We start from the raw sequence: 19,138 nt of genomic DNA on the forward strand, positions 1-19,138 counted from the left end.
GGCTAATTGATTTTGGTTATGATGGTGGGTTAGGCCATGCGAAATATATTCTTGGCCAAAACGGGTCTAAAGAGAGAAGGGTCTGAAGTGAGCTTGAGACAACACCTAGACATTGAATAGCGGTACACATCAATTCTTGTGAGGGGAGAATTGTTATATTTTTGAGTTGTGATTATTGGAGCTGTTTTGGAAGTTTAAGTTTTAGTGTTAATTGAGAGTCGTTGCATTGGAGTTTTTTTTTTCTTTTTTTGTTTATTTCAGTTAGTTATTTTTTTTTTCCTTTCTCCTGACTGACTTACTGATGCTTACCTGCGGCAAAAGAAAATAAAACGCATACAGCCTTTGCCCAAACATCTGACGCACTGCCTCCAGTTTTTCCACTGCCGTGAGGTTAACCTGACTACAGGCACATCATCACTGACAAGATGGAAGATGATGCTGATCTGTATAGGCAGAGACGAATGTTGTATGTCCAAGCAAACATGTTAGTCCGGAAATTCCATCACTGTTCTGAGGATGTGAAAGTGAGCTTGTTCCGTGCATACTGCACCCCTATGTATGCAGCCCCATTATGGGTCAGCTACAAAAAGGAGACCCTGCGTAAACTTCAGGTGGCATATAATGACTGCCTGAGGATACTGCTGAAAAAGCCCAGGAGTAGCAGTGCAAGTAAGCTCTTATGTGACTCAGGGCTAAGCACTTTACAGGTTCTCTTGAGGAACCTAATGTTTAAGTTCATGTTGATGAGTCACAAAACTGTATTATAATGATGCTCACAAGCCCCAGGTGCAGCTCGGTCAGATATCAATCATATTTATGGAAACATTGGTATGGGTGCCTGTTATTACTCTCATGAATCAGAGTATGTTTGTATGTGTTCATGTATTTATTCCTTTTTTTGTTGTTGTTGTATGTCTTGCTGTTGGGCCTAGAGCCTGTAATAAAGTTTATATGTGGGTAGGAAAAAAAACCCATGGGTCAACACAAGTCTGATCCATGACTTCAGAAATAATTCAGTACACTTATGTGAAATAAACAAATATATTTTGTACTACACATTTCATTGTCTTTTTATACTTTTATGTGTATAGTCCGATTGTGAAACTGTTAGTGTGTGGATGATTTTTAAAGTATTGCACTGACAGCTTAACATGAGTAGTGCAGTGTTCTTCTTACCAAAGTGCATTAGTAACTATTAAACAGATAGTGAAGTAGAAGAGTAATCTATGTTGTGGCTGTTTGTAAAAGAGATTCATGAAAGCTATGAGTCTCACAAATGCTACACAGACAGTGCATTTGAGAATGACGACTAGCTCCATCCATAAACTGTCATTCATAGCAGATCATGGAAGGAAATGGCCAATCTGGTCCTTTTGGCCACACAGAGCCGACTGAGCTAGAATGGATACAGGTCAGTGGTACAGAATACAGTGAAGCTTCATGATACAGTAATCGCTTTTGTGAGAGATTTAGCTTTTTTGTGGTGTAGATTGTTAATTGGGACAGTTAATGTTAACTTTCACCAGACCTGAGGAACTGTGTCACAATCACACTTGGAGAAAAAGACGAACACAGGGTAAGCATTTGAGGAATGTTGCTAAGCAACAACATAGCCGGTTCTATGTTTTCTGATTGAATGATCATGATAATTTGACATACAGTAATAAGTGTGAGTTAAAAAGCTTTCCATATAAATGTATGCCTATTTCAACTGATAAATAAGGCCTTTTTTAAAATCCATATTGTCTCAAGCCCCCCTACCCCCCCTTACAGTTTCCTGAGACCCCCTTGTGGGCTATGGCCCCCATGCTAACAAATGCAATCTCCCTATAGCATGTAGTACTTAAAAGCAATGACAACAGTTTTCACAAGAGAAGTGTTGTATGTTACAGGCTGATGGCAAGAAATAGCCTAATTTGAATAAATAGCCAATCGTCACTCCCACCTTGTAGCCTTTAACTATTTTTAAAAAACAGATGGCTATACGTTACATACTGTAGTCTTCAGTGATCTGATAATGACCTGGATATCTATGTTGTCAGGAGAAACGCGGAAATGATTATAGTATTTCCAGTGAAGAGAGCTAGTTGAAAAACTGGTTCTTCAAATTGAAAGCAAGTCAAGAGGTTCTTTTAGACAAGCTTTAGTCTTCCTATCGTCAAGGTGACTCTAAGGAAATACTGGAAATGTGTTGTCTTTTCAAACAACTGGGCTGAGAGGTAAGACTTTAATAAAATGTATCATTGCCTACTTAGTTGGATGAAATCCAACAGACAGTGTTATGCAGGACTATGTATGAGTTTCAATTAACCTACTTTTGTCAGTTAAAAGAAAAAGAAAATCACCAGAAGAATTCATTATATTAGTGGGTTTATGGGGCCATTTGTTACAGACTTGGTAGTCTACATTTAAAATAAGGAAGAGAAGAAGGGAGGGTTGGGGATTGTACGAACATGTGCACCTAGATATAAATGATTTGAAGACCCAATAGCCACGTTTAGGCATTTTAATGCCAACTTTCAAAGGGCAAAGCCACACCACAATTGTGTAGTTGTACCTCAAATGTATTCAGTATTGGGGAAAATATCACATCAGATTGATCAAACCACATTTATTTTTTTTGGTTCGTTTTCAGTCAAGTCATGATCCTGGCCTGACTGGTTTGGCTTGGCATGTCTCCAGCATAATACACGTGAGAAACACTGGAGTCAGAATGGCAGACAGTCTTGATTCTCAGTGTCAAGATGTTGTGGCCAAAGACAGGACTTTAAAGGAGGTGGATCCTGCCTTCAGTCCCCAAAGACATTTTGGAAGCATGGAAACCAAATTGGAAACGTGTTACCTGACAGATAATGTAATGGGGAACCAATCTGTAGAATCTGCAGATGACCATCTACATGAAAGTGTGGGGGCTGCAAGTCGAAGGTGAGGACTGTGGAGCAGGTCTTTTACAACACAATCAGCAATTATCAGAGTAATATAATGCATGATCCCTACATACTCAGAAATTATCAGAGTTAGGTAATGCATGATTGCTACAGACTCTGCAATTGTTGTAAATGTATCACTGACAACTGACTCGTAAGTCTCATAACTGAGTAAAGTATAGTGATACAATGATGCAGACTGATTACTTATGTGTTACAACAGCATTCATGATGGCAGATACTCACCAGTACCTAGTGTAACCTCCATGAAGAGTGACCAGTCAATGAATATTCCTTATACATTTACAGAGGGATGCATGCAAACCACAAGGTATCTCTATTAGGCTATATGTCATATAATTTGCTTATATACAGTATGTGCTTCAATTTGTTGTAGAAAAGAAATTGAAGTCCAACAATATATAATTGAATTTACTGTTTATCACATATTATTAGTTTGTTTTAACTAATTTCTGTCTTGTTTTATACAGACCAGACTCACTCAGCAGTATGTCTTCATCATGTGACCTGTTAAGATATTCCCCTCCTCATGACACCGTGTCTAGGTATGTGTGACTGTAAAACAATGAAATTTCAATTATCCTTTTTTTATTAGTTTGATAGAATGAAGGCATTGGTGGATGTCTAGTATCAGTCATTTATTACATTTGTGGGAAGGTAATGTAATTTTTTTTTTACCTTCCCACAAACCTCCCACAAATAGGAAATTAATTATTATGTACGTTTGCAGTAAGCATCAGTTTTGGGGAAGTTACATGTTGCAGGAAGCATCCATTTGTGGGTAATTATCAGTTTGTTGGATTATTACATTTGAAAAGTGTAGAATTGTACTATAACAATTCTATTATAAGTGTTGACCCTTGTATTACATATTGTTGACCCTCTTATGTTAAATGGGTGTGTCCAGTAGCCTACAGTGGAAATTAACCAAAAGGGGAATTCCTACATTGTGTACCTTCAGCAAGTGCTAGAAAATGTAAAATATTTTCCACCTTGCAATCTCATTTTATCTGTCCCCATTGTACCAGCCACTTCTTCTCGTGTTATACCGCGTTATAAGTCTCAACGGCCTGCAGTACAGTTTCTTAAACACATCCCTGCTGAAAGAAAATGGTGTAAATACAAACCTCAGATCCATTATCAAATCCATAAAAAGATGATCCGCACATATAACTCAGAAATATGGAAAGCAAGACAATCTTTCTTTTCTAACATCATCAGTAGAAGTTCAAATAACACTTGTGTTATATTTTCTGTCGATAGGTTAACAAATAGTTTTGCAAAAAGAGTCTATGAGATATGAAAATTGTGTTTTATATGTGAAAATTGTTTCACCAAATAAAAGCTTGTTAACCAGCTTGTTTGACCACCCTATGATGGTTAACCTACTAGACCAACAAAAAAAAAAAAGGTGTTCAGTAGAAGGCAACTGAGAATTTGGTTCAGAAAATTTCCCAGAGTTTAGTGTTCAGCAAAAATTGTGAAAAACTAATTCAGTGTGAATCAGCCTGCTTCCTTCTCATTGAAGGAATCTCAATTTTCTTCCAGCCTGCAGGGGGCTCTGCTCCGCAAGTTACTGTCCAATCTCACGCTCTTCTGGCTCCTCATATTGTGCTCTGTTGTGAATATGCGAGCATTATCACTAGCAGTAGCAGTTCAAAAGACGAGAGTGAATATCACCCGGAGGCTGCATTTATCTGCTCTTGTCATTTCAGTTTAGAAGTTAAGTTAGCACAATGCATTTAATAAACATATCAATAGCCAGGCTACTCTGTTGCATGTTATTTTAACAATTGATGGGCATAACATATGACATATAACATCTCCATATTTTAACAAATATAAATTAATCATGTTTACAGTTAAGGTGCCGTTTAGTGTAATGTTGTTGTTGCATATATTGTACAAATAAAAAACAGAATCTATAGACTGACCAAACAATTATGTTGAGATTGCAAATGCAGTTTCATGAACTGAACAATAAAGCTTACTGTTACACCCCACCGTTAGGTAGTCCTTTAGGGGTGAACAAAAACCGTTTAAAATGCAATTTCCCATTGCCAACCAACTAAGCTGCTGACTAAGTTAGTAACTTTGGTTGTTGGAATGCAATTTCCCATTGCCAACCAACGCAAAGGTAGAGAGGAGGGGAAAGAACAGGGACAAACAGCACTTGGAACACATGCAGCTGTAACAATACAGAGACACACACACACACACTTACAAAAATAATTAATTTGTGATGACTGAACTATCTCCAATAGGGATGATCTTTACAGCAGCAGGAGTTCCCTGGTATGAGCCTTTGTAAACTGCTCCATATGATCCTCTTCCAATGCCATTATCATTGTTCACGGTTATTGTAGATACATCCACAAAATGAATTTTAAGGAGGTCTAGAAGTAGGAGAATATGCTAAAAGTTGTAGGTAAATTGAACCTTTTATTAAAACAATAAATTGCATGTTAATAGGGCACATGAATATCATCATCATGATATCCAATATTTTGTAAAGTTTCAGATCAATCAGTTAAGGCATTGTCAATTTCTGGCACATTTCCTGCTTTCTCAGGTGGTGGCACCATGCCAGGCAGGCCCATTTGGTGCCTGGATATCATCATAATCATAATATCTATTAACCTGAGAAGTTTCAGACCATTCATTCAATGCACTGTGACTTTATGACACATTTCCTGTTTATGTGGCGAGATATTAAAAGCATAAAAAAATCATTATTTCGCTCTTTCAGCATATTACAACATATCAAAAATCCCTTCACAATTTAACATCAGCAACATCTTGGCATCATGTTTGCCAAATTTGACATGAATCTGACAAACCGTCTAGGAGGACGTTAAAATTGACCATGTGTCCAAACGCACAAAATCCCAATTACCTCACTTCCTTTTGGGAATGGCTAATGCAATGTACATACAAAAGTTGTTCATCTTTGGGAGACCCACACGCCTACCAAATTAGGTGTGCTGAAACGATATGTCGACCACAAAGCTCGATGACATAAGGGGGCGCTATGCAGTCTGTGGGACACACCCGGGGCCCAAGCCTCTGTAACTGAGTAGTAGGCACTACGACTGATGTGTGTACCAAATTTCCTGCGTTTTCAACCATGGGAACCACCTCAAAGAAGGCAAAGTCATGTCCTAAAAATAGTGAATAAGTAGAAGAAGAAGAAGAAACCTTCACCTTCTGTGCTCAGGCCCAGAACTGCACAGAATACTGTACTCAACCTGCACTTTGGTATTTAATGCTTCTTTTGCACTTCTGGTTGGATGTCAACTACATTTCATTGGCTCTGTACCTGTATTCTAGCCTGATGAGCCAGACCCACATTAAGATGTAGGGTCTGGGCACTCACCGTTGGCAGAGCTCAGTCCGAGGGGCGGGATAATCGGTTGTCTTTCAAATTCCCTCTGCACGCAATAGGACAGCACTACAACTCATGAGTCCCATGCGTTTTCCCACCAGCAGAGCTAGTTGGCTAGTTCAAACTTTTGCCAACTTAAAAAAAAAGCTTAACTCGTGTCACGCTGTTCGCCAACTGCAATGTCCATCTTCTTTGTTTTCAAGTAGCAGGGAATTCAAGCCAAACCGTTGCAACTCTGCCATCAATCATTATGTTAAGCCCGCTTAATGTCTCTACACAATGTGATTGGCCCTATCGAAGTTTAATTTTTCAAGCTCGCAAGCCAACGGAGAGTTGCTAGACTAGCCCGGGCAGCAAATTACATTCGTGTCTAGATTTCCAGGCTACCTGTACTCTGCTAAATAACAATAAAATCTAATCTAATCTAATTACATGGCCAGTTTAGCCTAAATCTAGATGCACCCTAGCGGCAGCAAATTTAAGAGATAAAGAGAGAGAGATAGATAGATAGATAGATAGATAGATAGATAGATAGATAGAGAGAGATAGAGAGAGAGAGAGAGAGAGAGAGAGAGAGATGTCACAGGCTGAATTGGCTCTTCTAGATCCTGAGCCGGTTTCCCCTGTCCTGCTACCTGTCACCCTGCGCTGGGCGTGCGCCACGCCCCCTGCACCCACTCCCTGGCTCTCCTGTGAGCTCTGCTGTTGGCGCACCTGTGGCTGATGAGTGAATCAGCTGCAGGAGATTTGAATAAAAAATCAAATTGAGGAGAATTTTACTCTATGCCAGATAACACGTGGTCCATCTCTGAAAAGAGTAAAAGTTACTCTATGCCAGATAACATGAGGTCCCTCTCTGAAAAGAGTAAAAGTTACTCTTTTGATAGAGCTGTTTTTCCAGAGTCAATTTTCTTCAATTCAGTAATATTATTTTGCTCTTTTTGCTGATATTTCTTTAAAAATATCTTAAAAATAGCTGTTGTGTTACTGTGTTGATGTCACACAACATCAAGCAGATGACTATCCACAACACACTTGACCTATGGGTTGAGATTGAAGTCTTAGTTATTGCCGTCTCAGATGTAGTGAGTATGTTGTGATTGGCAGTACTGACATTGTGAATTTAAGGATTATGTTTCACAATTACTAACATTCTGTAGTCATCTTATGCAAGTCATAGAAATCCAAACCTAAACCTAAAATCAGTTAACCCTGAAGTTCACCTCCCGACCATAAGAGGGGGTAGTACAGTCACTCAATGTAAACATATAGTGCGTCTGTATCTCCCCCTTAAAGGCATGATACAGATGCACAGTGCAAAACACTCTATCACACAGTTGGGAAATCCAATTTTGTGACACTTTCAAGTAATCAGGTCAAACTCCAATAAGCCAAGAAAGAGAAGACTTGGGATTTTTCAAAATCTCCTTTATATTTTGAGAAAGGGCTTCTTCTTAATGGTAGTTCTGACCATACTCTTGTGGCAGGAAGGCCACTAGTACCACTGTTTAACCCTCACTGAGGCCCCCAAACTCAGAATGACCACCTGTGTGCTATAAGAAGTTACCCCAAAGCAGGCCACTCAATCAAATGAATGAAAGAGATACAGGATTCCCCAAATACAATCAGTTTATTGATTTCAATTAAAAATCGAGTCAACACAGTTTTAAAAGAGCATTTGAGAGAATTTGTTAAAAACTTTTGTAGGCCTATTCAAGTTAATTCTGCAAACCAACCACCACAAATGGAATTAAATTATGTGGCAAACACTGTATATTATACTAATTAAATCAATATTAACAACAAACAAAACATGAAACAGTAATGACTAGCATGCCATTCACCATTCAGCACACAGACAGAGGATCGGCCTAGAGATGGCCCGTCCGTAATAGATAAACCACACAAAATTGTATTGTAAATGAGAGTATACCAGAGTCCTATGAACACCATAGTAATTTATTGATATGCCGAATAATGTCCTGCTTTTTGGTGTTATGGAAATGGTCACCCTAGTCCGAAGCTCGTCAAGAACTCCCGCAGCGTACTCTCTAAGACCACCGTGGGGGAAACACCTTCAACAAGCATGTTTCCCCTACGAAATGTGAGCTGAAACATTCAGCCCAACGGCAACAAGGATCACGCTGATAAAGGTGCCAAGCCCCCATTTTCATTGCAATTAGGGATCATCCTACTACACTCAATCATCAACACAATAATATTGCCCATCCACTATTCAACAGTGCACATATCTTGAGACGCCACAATAAACAGTTTAGAGGAAAAAATAAACATTAGAACAACAAAGTCCATAGTCAACACTAGTCAAAGCTAGTCTCTTTCAGTTAAGAACCCTATCTAAAATCAAGCCTTGCCTAACTTTATGGACTCTATATGTTGGCCTCAGCCAGGCCTCCCTTTCCCATTTGCAATTGGTTCAAAAAGCAGCAGCTCACTCCTTAACTGGTACCTGTAAGCGAGAACACATTTCTCTCATCTTAGCCTCCCTTCACTGGCTCCCTGTTCACCAAAGAATTCATTTTGAGATTTTGCTAATGACCTTTAAATTCTTGACTGTCAAAGCCCCCACCTATATCTCTCAGACAAATTACACAAATACTCTTTGGTCAACTGTTGTTGTTTTTTAAAAAGTGCTATATAAATAAATTGACATTGACAAAGTACCATTTTCTCATAATCCCTAGAAGCAACTCACTAACTGAATATCTTAATGTCAATTTGATGTCTTGCAGCACTGTGCAGATCTGGCTGAGTGTGATGCATGCTGGGTTTGTTTGCGTTGTGTAAAAGGTCAGCATGCATCTGCACAGTTCTGCAAAAGGTCCAATAAGCCTACTGATTGGCGTCAACATTGGAGTGTGTGTGTGTGTGTGTGTGTGTGTGTGTGTGTGTGTGTATGCCTTTAAGATAGATTGTGCAGAGGGGAAATCTCTAGCCAGCTATCTTGCGAACTATGTGAAGTGGCAGCTAGACTAAGCTAATAATGTTTACCTGATTTTTAAAAGCCAATTTGATTATTTTCAACTTCCCTGGAAGTGCTTTCATTAAACAGCCATCTGTTTGCCATGTATCAGTTGGTCTTAACCGGGTTAAGGGGTTGTGGGTAACTTGAATTGACATCTCAAGGACAATATAGTAGCCTAATAATACTAAAGTAATAATTGACTGAATTTGTGTCAACTTCCCCTATTTCAAAGAGCAGTATTGGCTACTATGTATACCTGAGCGGTTATTGAACAAACACTCTCTAAAAGAACACAGAAGGTGCCAATATGTCTTAAAGTGCCTTAAAGTCAAGTGAGATTGCATAGGCTACCAGTAGCACTTTAAAAAAAAAAAAATCTTCCAGCTTTCATTGCCAATTCCAGCCATGTAAGTCCTTATATATTTTTGATGTAGGCAAACTGCTAAGAATTGGGCAGACATTGCACAGTCTGTCCACAAATCCTGTATACCCACCAACGGTATAGTTCAGACGCCAGGCGAAGTAGGTGGCGTAGCGCTCTTTATCTGCAGCCAGTGTCTTCATGAAGTGACCCAGTTCCTCTACTGTGCTGAAGTCATTCACATGGATGAAGGAGTTCTTTGGCAAGACTGCCTCGTATTGTTCCCGTGGCGGGCCTAAAACCACTGGTATGGCACCACCCTTAAAAGCGTTTGACCAAAGTTTCTCCGTGATGTAGTCTGTAGCAACGCTGTTCTCAAAGGAGAGGTAGAAATAGTAACGAGATATTGTGGGTAGAACTTCAAAAAGTCATACCATACCATATTGTTTTTCCATTTTCCATTTCCCTACCCAAATAGAGTAATGAATGAACGCAAAAGTACACAGATCCCATTACCTTAAAACTTTGGATATTTTCACATGTGATGGCATATTAAAAAGAAAATAGGGTTAAATACATTTCTTTTTCAATGCAATTTCTTAGTGAAAAAAAGAGCTTTGATAACTTAGATAACTCTTCACAACTGTGATGGAACTCTGATCCTTCATATGAAACGTCTGTGTAACCTCGGCAACATTAGAGCCAGCTGTGTTTTGCATGATCTCATACGTTTGATTATGAGACAGAACACACAGCACATAACCAGCAAGGTCATGTTAAAGTTGTTGGGAGGAAATAGTGATAACATGCTGAGTACCAATAGACTAGGAAGAGAGTGCGAAGGGACAGCAGTATTGGATGACCTCTTTACCTTAGAGAAGGGTCCATCTCAGGCACTGCTGCTAATCCTGTCCGCTGTCCGTCCATTCTGTCTTTCTCAGGTCTGTGTGAGGTTCTGGCCAAAGTCGATATTGTATACTAAACAGGCACTCGTGGTTATCGCATGCACTGATAGTCAGGCCAGTAAGTATAACCAGGTTTTATACAATTGCCCATACTGGTTTGGGCAGTTATTGCCTACTAGTAGCCTAGCCAAACAAGTTAGACTGATTTAATGGACACACACACATAATTACAGGCGCACGCACACACACACATAAAACACACGCACAAACTTGCAGGCACCCACGCACGCATGCTTGTGATTAAGAGTGTCAGATCTGCATGAAAACATTTAATTCACAAGGGAAATGGACATGTCCATAGGTTACCCATAAAAACACGTTGCTGTATTTTAAAGAAATTACATTTTGTGTGAACATCATAGTGTTCAAAAAACAAGATGTAGGCCTATCCGACTAGATTTCCAGCTTAGTGAGTTAGCCGTGTGTGGAGGCAGTGGTTCCCAAACACACACCATGTTCACACACACTGGTGTGCTTGAGAGGATAAGAGCCAGGTGTGTTTGGTGTTATTATGACTGCCGCGCAGCGAAGCGGCGGTCATATAGGTTTAGTCAGATTTTTTTTTTTTTCTTTTTCGCATGTCCAAATTTCCGTCAATGATTCCCGGGACACTGAAAGACCAGGGTAGACGAAACTTGGTGGGCATGTAACCCCATATGGATAGCATGGAACCATCGTTTTTCGTTTTGATCTGTAGCGCCCCCGCTGGACTGCACCCCCCGAAAGGAGGGTAGGGCAGACACAGTTTTCTGTGAATATCTCGAGAACCGTAAGGTTTAGGAGGACCATTTTTTTTTTTGTATGTTGATCTCAAGGGGCCATGTCAACCCATTCCATAACCACTCAATTCATGTATAGCGCCACCTAGGTAAACACAAAAAAGTAAAAATGAGGTGTTGTAATCGCAGGTATCTGTGACCTAACATAGTCAAAACTGCACGAAATTGGAAGTGTAAGATCATTATGACACCCTCTGAATGCACGCCAAGTTTCGTGGAATTCCGTTCATGGGGGGCCACACAATAAATTAATTTATGTTACTATACACCAACTGGCCTGTAGGTGGCCGGAGACAGTTTTCTGTGAATATCTCGAGAACCGTAGGGCCTAGGAGGTCTTTCTTTTTTATGTATGTTGGTCTTAAGGGGGCATGTCAACCTATCCCATTACCACTTATTTCATGTATAGCGCCAACTAGTTAAAAATTAAAAAGCAAAAAATTAGGTGTTTTCATCACAATATCTCTGGCTGACAAGGTCAAAACTGCACGAAATTAATAGTGTAGGATCATTATGACACCCTCCGAATGCATGCCAAGTTTTGTGTACTTTCGTTCATGGGGGGCCTTACAATAAAATAATTTATGTGTACATTTAGTGACGTACACCAACAAGGATTCCCGGGACACTGAAAGACCGGGGTACACAAAACTTGGTGGGCATGTACCCCCACATGGATAGCATGGAACCGTCATTTTTCGTTTTGATCTGTAGCCCCCCCGCTGGACTGGACCCCCTGAAAGGAGGGTAGGGCAGACACAGTTCTCTGTGAATATCTTGAGAACTGTAGGGCCTAGGATGACCATTTTTTTCCGTATGTTTGCCTCCAGGGGTCATGTTAACCCATTTCATGTGCACACATGTGCACAAACAGATACACACACACACACACATACATTCACAGTAATCATACGTATGACACATACTCACACAGTAGACATATGTACGCTTGCATGCACAGGCACATATGCAGGCACACACACAAGCACGCACACACACACACACACACCCACACACACACACCCACACACACACACTCACACACACACACCCACACACATAACATAAACATAACACAAACAATCAAGAATTTCTCAGAATTATGAACAGGCAAGATGGAGGTGGGGTTGTATAAAATGTATTTTACATGTGAAATCTATGAACTAATCATGTTTTGGTACTTGTTGTCTAGCAGATACCAGTGAGAATTGAGTGTGCATAATGCAATTCAGTGAGACAGTTAGAATCATATATGCCTTTCACCTTTTGTTTTAGCCAGCAGTCAGACCAGCAGATACCCTGACTTTGCTGAATTACTGAAGCAAGCAGGCTTAGTTAGTACTTGGATAAGAAACCTCCTTGGAAGAGTAGGTTCCTGCTGGAAGCGGTGTTGGTGGCTGGCCAGTAGGTGGTACTCTTCCCTGTGGCCAAAAGCCACCAAACAAATATACATGTAAATCCCAATGTCCTATTGCAGTGACAGGGACACTGCACTGCAGGAGATGTTTTCCTTTCCATGAATGTTAAATTGAGGTCCTGACACACCATGGTTGTTAAAGATCCCATGGCACTTGGTGGTTCCCTGATTTGCTTTATTTATGTACACATACATAAAGACACACACACACATGCGCGCACACACACACACACTACACATGCACACACACATACATGCACACACACAACACGCACAAACACGCACACAAACACATAAGCACACATACACACACACACACACATGCACCCACACATACAAACACACCTACATACATACACAAACACACGCGCACACACACACACACTCACACACAAAACACATATACACAAAAACAACCTCACAGTCTGCACACACTCAATTACAAACACACAAAAAAGGAACAAAGTAGGAAATTAACACAATTTGACAAGCGTGACTTATTTTTCTGGAAAAAAATGTGCTGGACTGGGTGGCGGTCATATTTTGTACCGCTCTGCGGTACATCTAGTTATTATAATGATCTTTACCTTTTAAACTATTCCTTCACTATTGCCCTTTTATACTTTTATTTGTTTTTACTGTTTGCTTTTGTTTACGTAAAGCACATTGAATGACCTCTGTGTATGAAATGCGCTACTGTATATAAATAAACTTGACTTGACTAGAACCCAGCTTATGCTGGTAGCTGGTTTTTAGCTGTCTTTGCTGGTTTTCTTCCAGCTCTTGCTGGTCTTTACTGGTGTAGCTGGTTAGGCCACCAGGTGGACATGCTGGTGTGACCAACTGAGGAAGCTGAAGAGTTAAAACATAGAAAGGGGCCCAGGGATACACAGGTCTGACTAAAGTAATGTATAAAATAAGTAAGAAGAAAAACAATAAGTAGTACAATTTCAACAAACATTAGATCGATCAATAAAATAGATGGCATTAAATATAAATATGATATAAAATAGGAAAATAAAACCAAATGGAGTAAAACAGTAGCCTGGGTTTTCCCATGCTACCTTACACGCGTGATTTTATTCACGCTGCTAGGCAGCCTGAAGTCCATGGACTTTGTTTTCAGCTCAATGAAGGAACTAATCACAGAACAGAGGGGGGACAGCAAGACGATGATGACACACCGAAACGGTTATGAGCTACGTACACATTAGACATTTGTAGCGCCCAATAAACGGCTCTGGGCATTCGTAAACCATGTTTTAAATACGAGAAAATGCATGTGTAGTTCCCAGACCCCATCTCATCAATGAGATGAGGTTTGGCGTTAGCCAGGCTAGTAAAACAGGTAAAATAGTGTAAACAGAAAAATAAAAATTCAAACAAAATTAAAAGCAATAAATAAGTAAAATAAAAATAAATAAAATAAGTGGTAGATAAAATAAAGTAAAAACAGGTAAAAAAAAAAAATGAGTGAGCCATTTGAGGGAAAGGAGGACACATACACATAAGAGGTCTGCACTCCCGCGGTAGACCCGCGGGACCCTAAAGTACGGCGCGGGACAACTTTTGAAAGCTCTCTGCAGGAGCGGGCGGGATGAGAGAGGTGCGTTCGCGGGTGCGGGACAAACCAATGATTCACTGCACTCCCGCAAATTAAATATATGCGTAAAATTAAATATGGAAATGATTAAAGTAGTGTTCATAACTATAGTTCAGCTGGATATTCTGTTAGGCAGCATTAAAAACGGGGTTTAAGCATAACTGACGGATAGCAGGCCCATAGCCTATATTGTCGTTTACGTGCTCAATTTGTTCCTGCTGCTCATTGTCAAAACTCGAAATCGAAAGCATGACAGAGGAAGAGGGCACCAGACTAGGCCTACTTCAGTTGTTAGCCTACATTCAGAACCAAGAAACTGACATCTGGAGTCTTTCTCAGGTGTGTGTGCTCCTTTCATGAGACAGGAAGAAAAACTGAACAGGCTATCCCTCCTGCATGCGGGCTTTAGCGGGCGGGAACGGGACATCATGTTACAGATGCGGGCGGGAGCGGGACTAAAAATGACACATTAATGCAGGAGCGGGACAGAATATTGCGGGAGGGTGCGGGCGCGGGACTGAAAAATCAGTTTCGCGCAGACCTCTAACACACATAAACACAGGGGGCGGTATTAAGGATTGTTAAAAGCAAGAGAGAAAAGGTAGCCTACGTTTTTAAATTAGCAAGGGTGGTAGAGGACTTGTGTGGCGTGGAAGGGGATTCCATAAATTTGGTCGAGCAACAGAGAATGCCTTGTGCTAATGTTAAAGGCGAACAATGCAGGTTTTTCAGCTTAATATGCAGGTTTTTTAGCTTAATTTACCGTAACTTAACAGCTTTGGAGTCATTGGAATGGTTATATGACTTTTTTGGGGTTGAATGGTCTCGCTTCCCCCTAGCGCCTGTGAGCGGAAAAAACACCCTTGAAACTTTGGGCCAGCGGGCCGGCGGCCTCAGTGTCAGGAAGTATAACAAATTGCTTTACTGCATTTAAATACACATACACGCCAGGCACCAGCTAGAACAAGCGATGGAGTTTCTCAGACATTCGTCATGACGGAGCCAGCCAAAAAGAAGCAAAAACCGAGAGCACAGCAAAGAAATTGCTAATACTGCATAGTTTCTCTTTAATTATGATTTGAGAAATGCATGCATAGAAAAACTGTAATAGCCTCATCAGCCAAAAATTGAATTATGTTTTTCTCATGTTTCAAGAATGACTGATTTGTATGATGTTTTTGATCCATGTAAGCGGCTGATCTCTGTATCCGTTATCACTATAAGTAATTTCCACAATATTTACTGTCTCTCATAGTGACCTCACCACAGAACCTGGAGGTGTTCTCTGTGCCGTTTGCCTAAAGAGGGCTTTCAAGTCCTGCCTGACCTGCATGGCCTCCTTCTGTGAGATCCATGTTAGGCAGCACTACACAGCTCCAGCACTGCAGAGACACAAGCTGGTGGAGGCCACTGAAGACCTGAAGCAGAAGCTTTGCCAGCGACACACCAGAGAGCTGGAGCTGTACTGCAGGACTGACCAGACTGCAATATGTGTGTTATGTAAGGAACACATTGGACATGACATAACAGGACTGCGAGAACATCAGGTAGATATTGAAACCATATTCACTCAAGTATCACCTGCACGCCATAAAAAAGTAAAGTGAAAGAAAATATAAAATATCACATCATCCTCTTCACTTTCACATATACAGAGTCTACTAAAGACCACATCAGAGATGGAAAATACAACAGGTAAATATTGTTGCTGCATGCTGCTTTATTTTAATGTTACGCGTTTTCTAAGCTAAAACATTTTTTGTCACATACAGCAAACAAAATGGCAAATATGGCTCTTTTTTCTATAGTCATTGTCTTCAGGACCTCGTCTCACGATAATGTAGTCCAACTTTGTGAAAATGTTGTGTGCTACTCCTTAGCAAACGGGAAAACAGTTTAAAATGTTCTTAACTTTAATCAAGCTACTGATGTTACTGAACTGGTTAGATAACTAGCAACAGCCTGCCTTGTGAACTCACACTATACTGACTTTGCACACATTCACTCCTCAGCACTCTCAAACATTTCCCAACTCTGAACTCACACTATACTGACTTTGCACTCATCCACTCCTCAGCACTCATGACCCCCCCCCCCCCCCCCCCCCCACACACACACACACCTACATGACTTTTAGCACTTTTACATCCCTCTCCCTATGCTGCAGACCTTTTATTTATTTTCTTATTCATCACACGTCAAAACACACACACACACACACACACACACACACACACACACACACATATCTGACTTTCTCCAACTTTTGCACATCTCTATAGATCGATCTTTTTATTTATTATTTTTGATTTCTCCTCCATCTATCTACCCATGTCCTTGATTGCCTAGCCTTTCTGTCCCCCCCCCCCCCATCCCCAACACACACACACAAAAAAAAACACACACTCTTACATCATCACTGTCATCACCTCACATACATACAGCACACTGCTTGCTACAGTAAGCCTCCTCTACATACTTGCTGCACACTGCCCCCCCCCCCTACATACACAGCACATTGTCTTCAGGATCTTCTCCAACACACATCCTCTACTTACTTACAGCATACTGCCCCCACCTACCCACACACACACTATACACACACACACACACAGTCACTGCTTCACTCCCCTCCCGCCCACACACACATCTTCACTGTCATCACTCACATACATCATACTTGCAGTACACTGCCCCCCCCTCTCCCCTACATACACAGCACATTATTTCATCAGGAAGCTTCTCCAACACACATCCCCAACATACTTACAGCACACTGCCCCCCCCCACATACACAGCACATTGTCTTCAGGATCTTCTCCAACACACATCCTCTACATACTTACAGCATACTGCCCCCACCTACCCACACACACACTACACACACACACACACAGTCACTGCTCCACTCCCCTCCCGCCCACACACACATCTTCACTGTCATCACTCACATACATCATACTTGCAGTACACTGCCCCCCCCCCCCTCTCCCCTACATACACAGCACATTATTTCATCAGGAAGCTTCTCCAACACACATCCCCAACATACTTACAGCACACTGCCCCCGCCCCCCAATACACAGCACATTGTCTCATGAGGAAGCTTCTCCAACACACATATTGCACACTGCCCTCTCCCCACATACACAGCACACTATCCCATCTCCCTTGTCATCCCCCCAACACACACACCAAGACCCTTGGCAGTTGGGTTAGCCCCTTGAGCCGTGGATATGCCCAAGGTTTCTTCCTTGGTAAGGGAGTTTTTCCTTGCCCCTGTTGCTCTTGGGTGCTCCTTGTTGGTGCCCCCCCCCCCAATCGCAATCCTCCCCCACCTTTCTTATGCAGCCCTTGCCACTTAATCTACTAAACCCCTCTTCTACTGCACTTTTTACCCCCCCATAAATGCACAAATAGGCTGACACCATACTTAATTTCACTGCATTTCTTACTTCCAGTAACTATATGCATGTGACAATAAACTTCCTTGTATCCTTGTATCCTTGTAACAGCCTATATTAATATTCAAATATTATGACAGGCCAGTAATCTGTAATTTTATGTCATAGCCTACTGTGTACAGTGTAAGCAGAAAGTTGATTGCCCAGTAGGAGGCAAATCCAAAATGGAGTCATGCATAGAACCTATTGGAAAAGCCCAGGATGTCCTCTTTAAAAGATGACAGGAATTGATAGAGTAGCTCAAAATGGTAAATAGATATGGATGTACAACCAAAGTACATTACAGAGGACACAAGTCTATCGGGTTTGGTCTCAGGAGGATATGGTTTTCAGGGCATACTAGAACATCATGGGGGGAGGGGGGGGGGGGGCAAGCTAATGCATTTTTTTTTCAATTTTTAAAAAATTTACAAAAGCATCTTAGGGAATGTCCTAAACATTTTTGAAAAGTGTGTAGCATGACTCCTTTCAAGTATGAAACCCATGGGAGACCCTCAAGAGTACATTTCATACCTGGGTATTTCCCAGAATTGGGGCCTATTTCTGTCCACAGGGTGTAATTCTATTAAAAACACATTAAATCTAATAATGTTTAGCATCACTAATTAGTATAAAGAAAAACAAGCCTAGACTTTTTTAATGGTTGCTCCTACTCATGATTTAGACACATTTTATTGGTGTTTTATGGTACAATATCAGTGTTTTGGTGTTGTCCGCAACCAGAGTTTTCACATATTGTGCCATATCTCAAACATTATTTATCAAAAATTAATTTAAAAAATCATGCATATGAATTAAATGTTATCTGAACTAATGAACTGCATGCACACATTATGCATATATATGCATTTCCTGCTTTATTTTGCTTAATGTATACCTGTCCCATGGTTTAGCCGTCATTACCAGCACACTCTACATAAAAGCACTTTGCTACTGTTTTTTCATCAAAAAAATATTTGGTAACCATGGTCACCTAATATCACAGTGGAATACATGGGTGTCAAGCAGAAAGATTGATGCCTTGATGTCCAGAAACATAAGAAAATCTACTCTTTATCCCTCGTTTTGGGCATGTACACTTATTATGTGTCATTACCATACGCATTGTATTTCTGTATTTTTGAATATTCCTGAAATTTTAAAATTATTTTAATAGTTTAAATGATGTACATTACATGTAGAAAGCTAGCTACACTTGCATGGTGATAATTTTTGCTTCTCAGGGTAGTT

General features: G+C 40.6%; 1 protein-coding gene across 4 annotated transcripts in view; it reads left to right on the forward strand.

Moving 5' to 3' along the window:
* Nucleotides 1–2,095: 2,095 nt before the first annotated feature.
* LOC143100157 (uncharacterized) overlaps nt 2,096–19,138 on the forward strand; it is a 71,336-nt gene continuing 54,293 nt past the window's right edge. For 2 of the 4 annotated variants that reach the window (XM_076263118.1, XM_076263119.1), the window contains exons 1-5: nt 2,096–2,219; nt 2,636–2,925; nt 3,151–3,258; nt 3,419–3,493; nt 3,679–3,729. In XM_076263118.1, coding sequence (XP_076119233.1) covers nt 2,714–2,925; nt 3,151–3,258; nt 3,419–3,493; nt 3,679–3,729 — 446 coding nt within the window. In that variant the 5' untranslated portion in view covers nt 2,096–2,219; nt 2,636–2,713. Of the gene's footprint in view, nt 2,220–2,635; nt 2,926–3,150; nt 3,259–3,418; nt 3,494–3,678; nt 3,730–14,656; nt 15,046–19,138 lie in introns of those variants that run through there. The other 2 variants (XM_076263120.1, XM_076263121.1) reach the window with 2 other exon arrangements.

The sequence above is a fragment of the Alosa pseudoharengus genome, unplaced genomic scaffold (genome assembly GCF_046254945.1).
Source record: "Alosa pseudoharengus isolate Yale_2024_CS ecotype anadromous, Long Island Sound unplaced genomic scaffold, YU_APseudo_1.1 YU_APseudo_1.1_scf_3, whole genome shotgun sequence".
NCBI classification, from domain to species: domain Eukaryota; kingdom Metazoa; phylum Chordata; class Actinopteri; order Clupeiformes; family Clupeidae; genus Alosa; species Alosa pseudoharengus.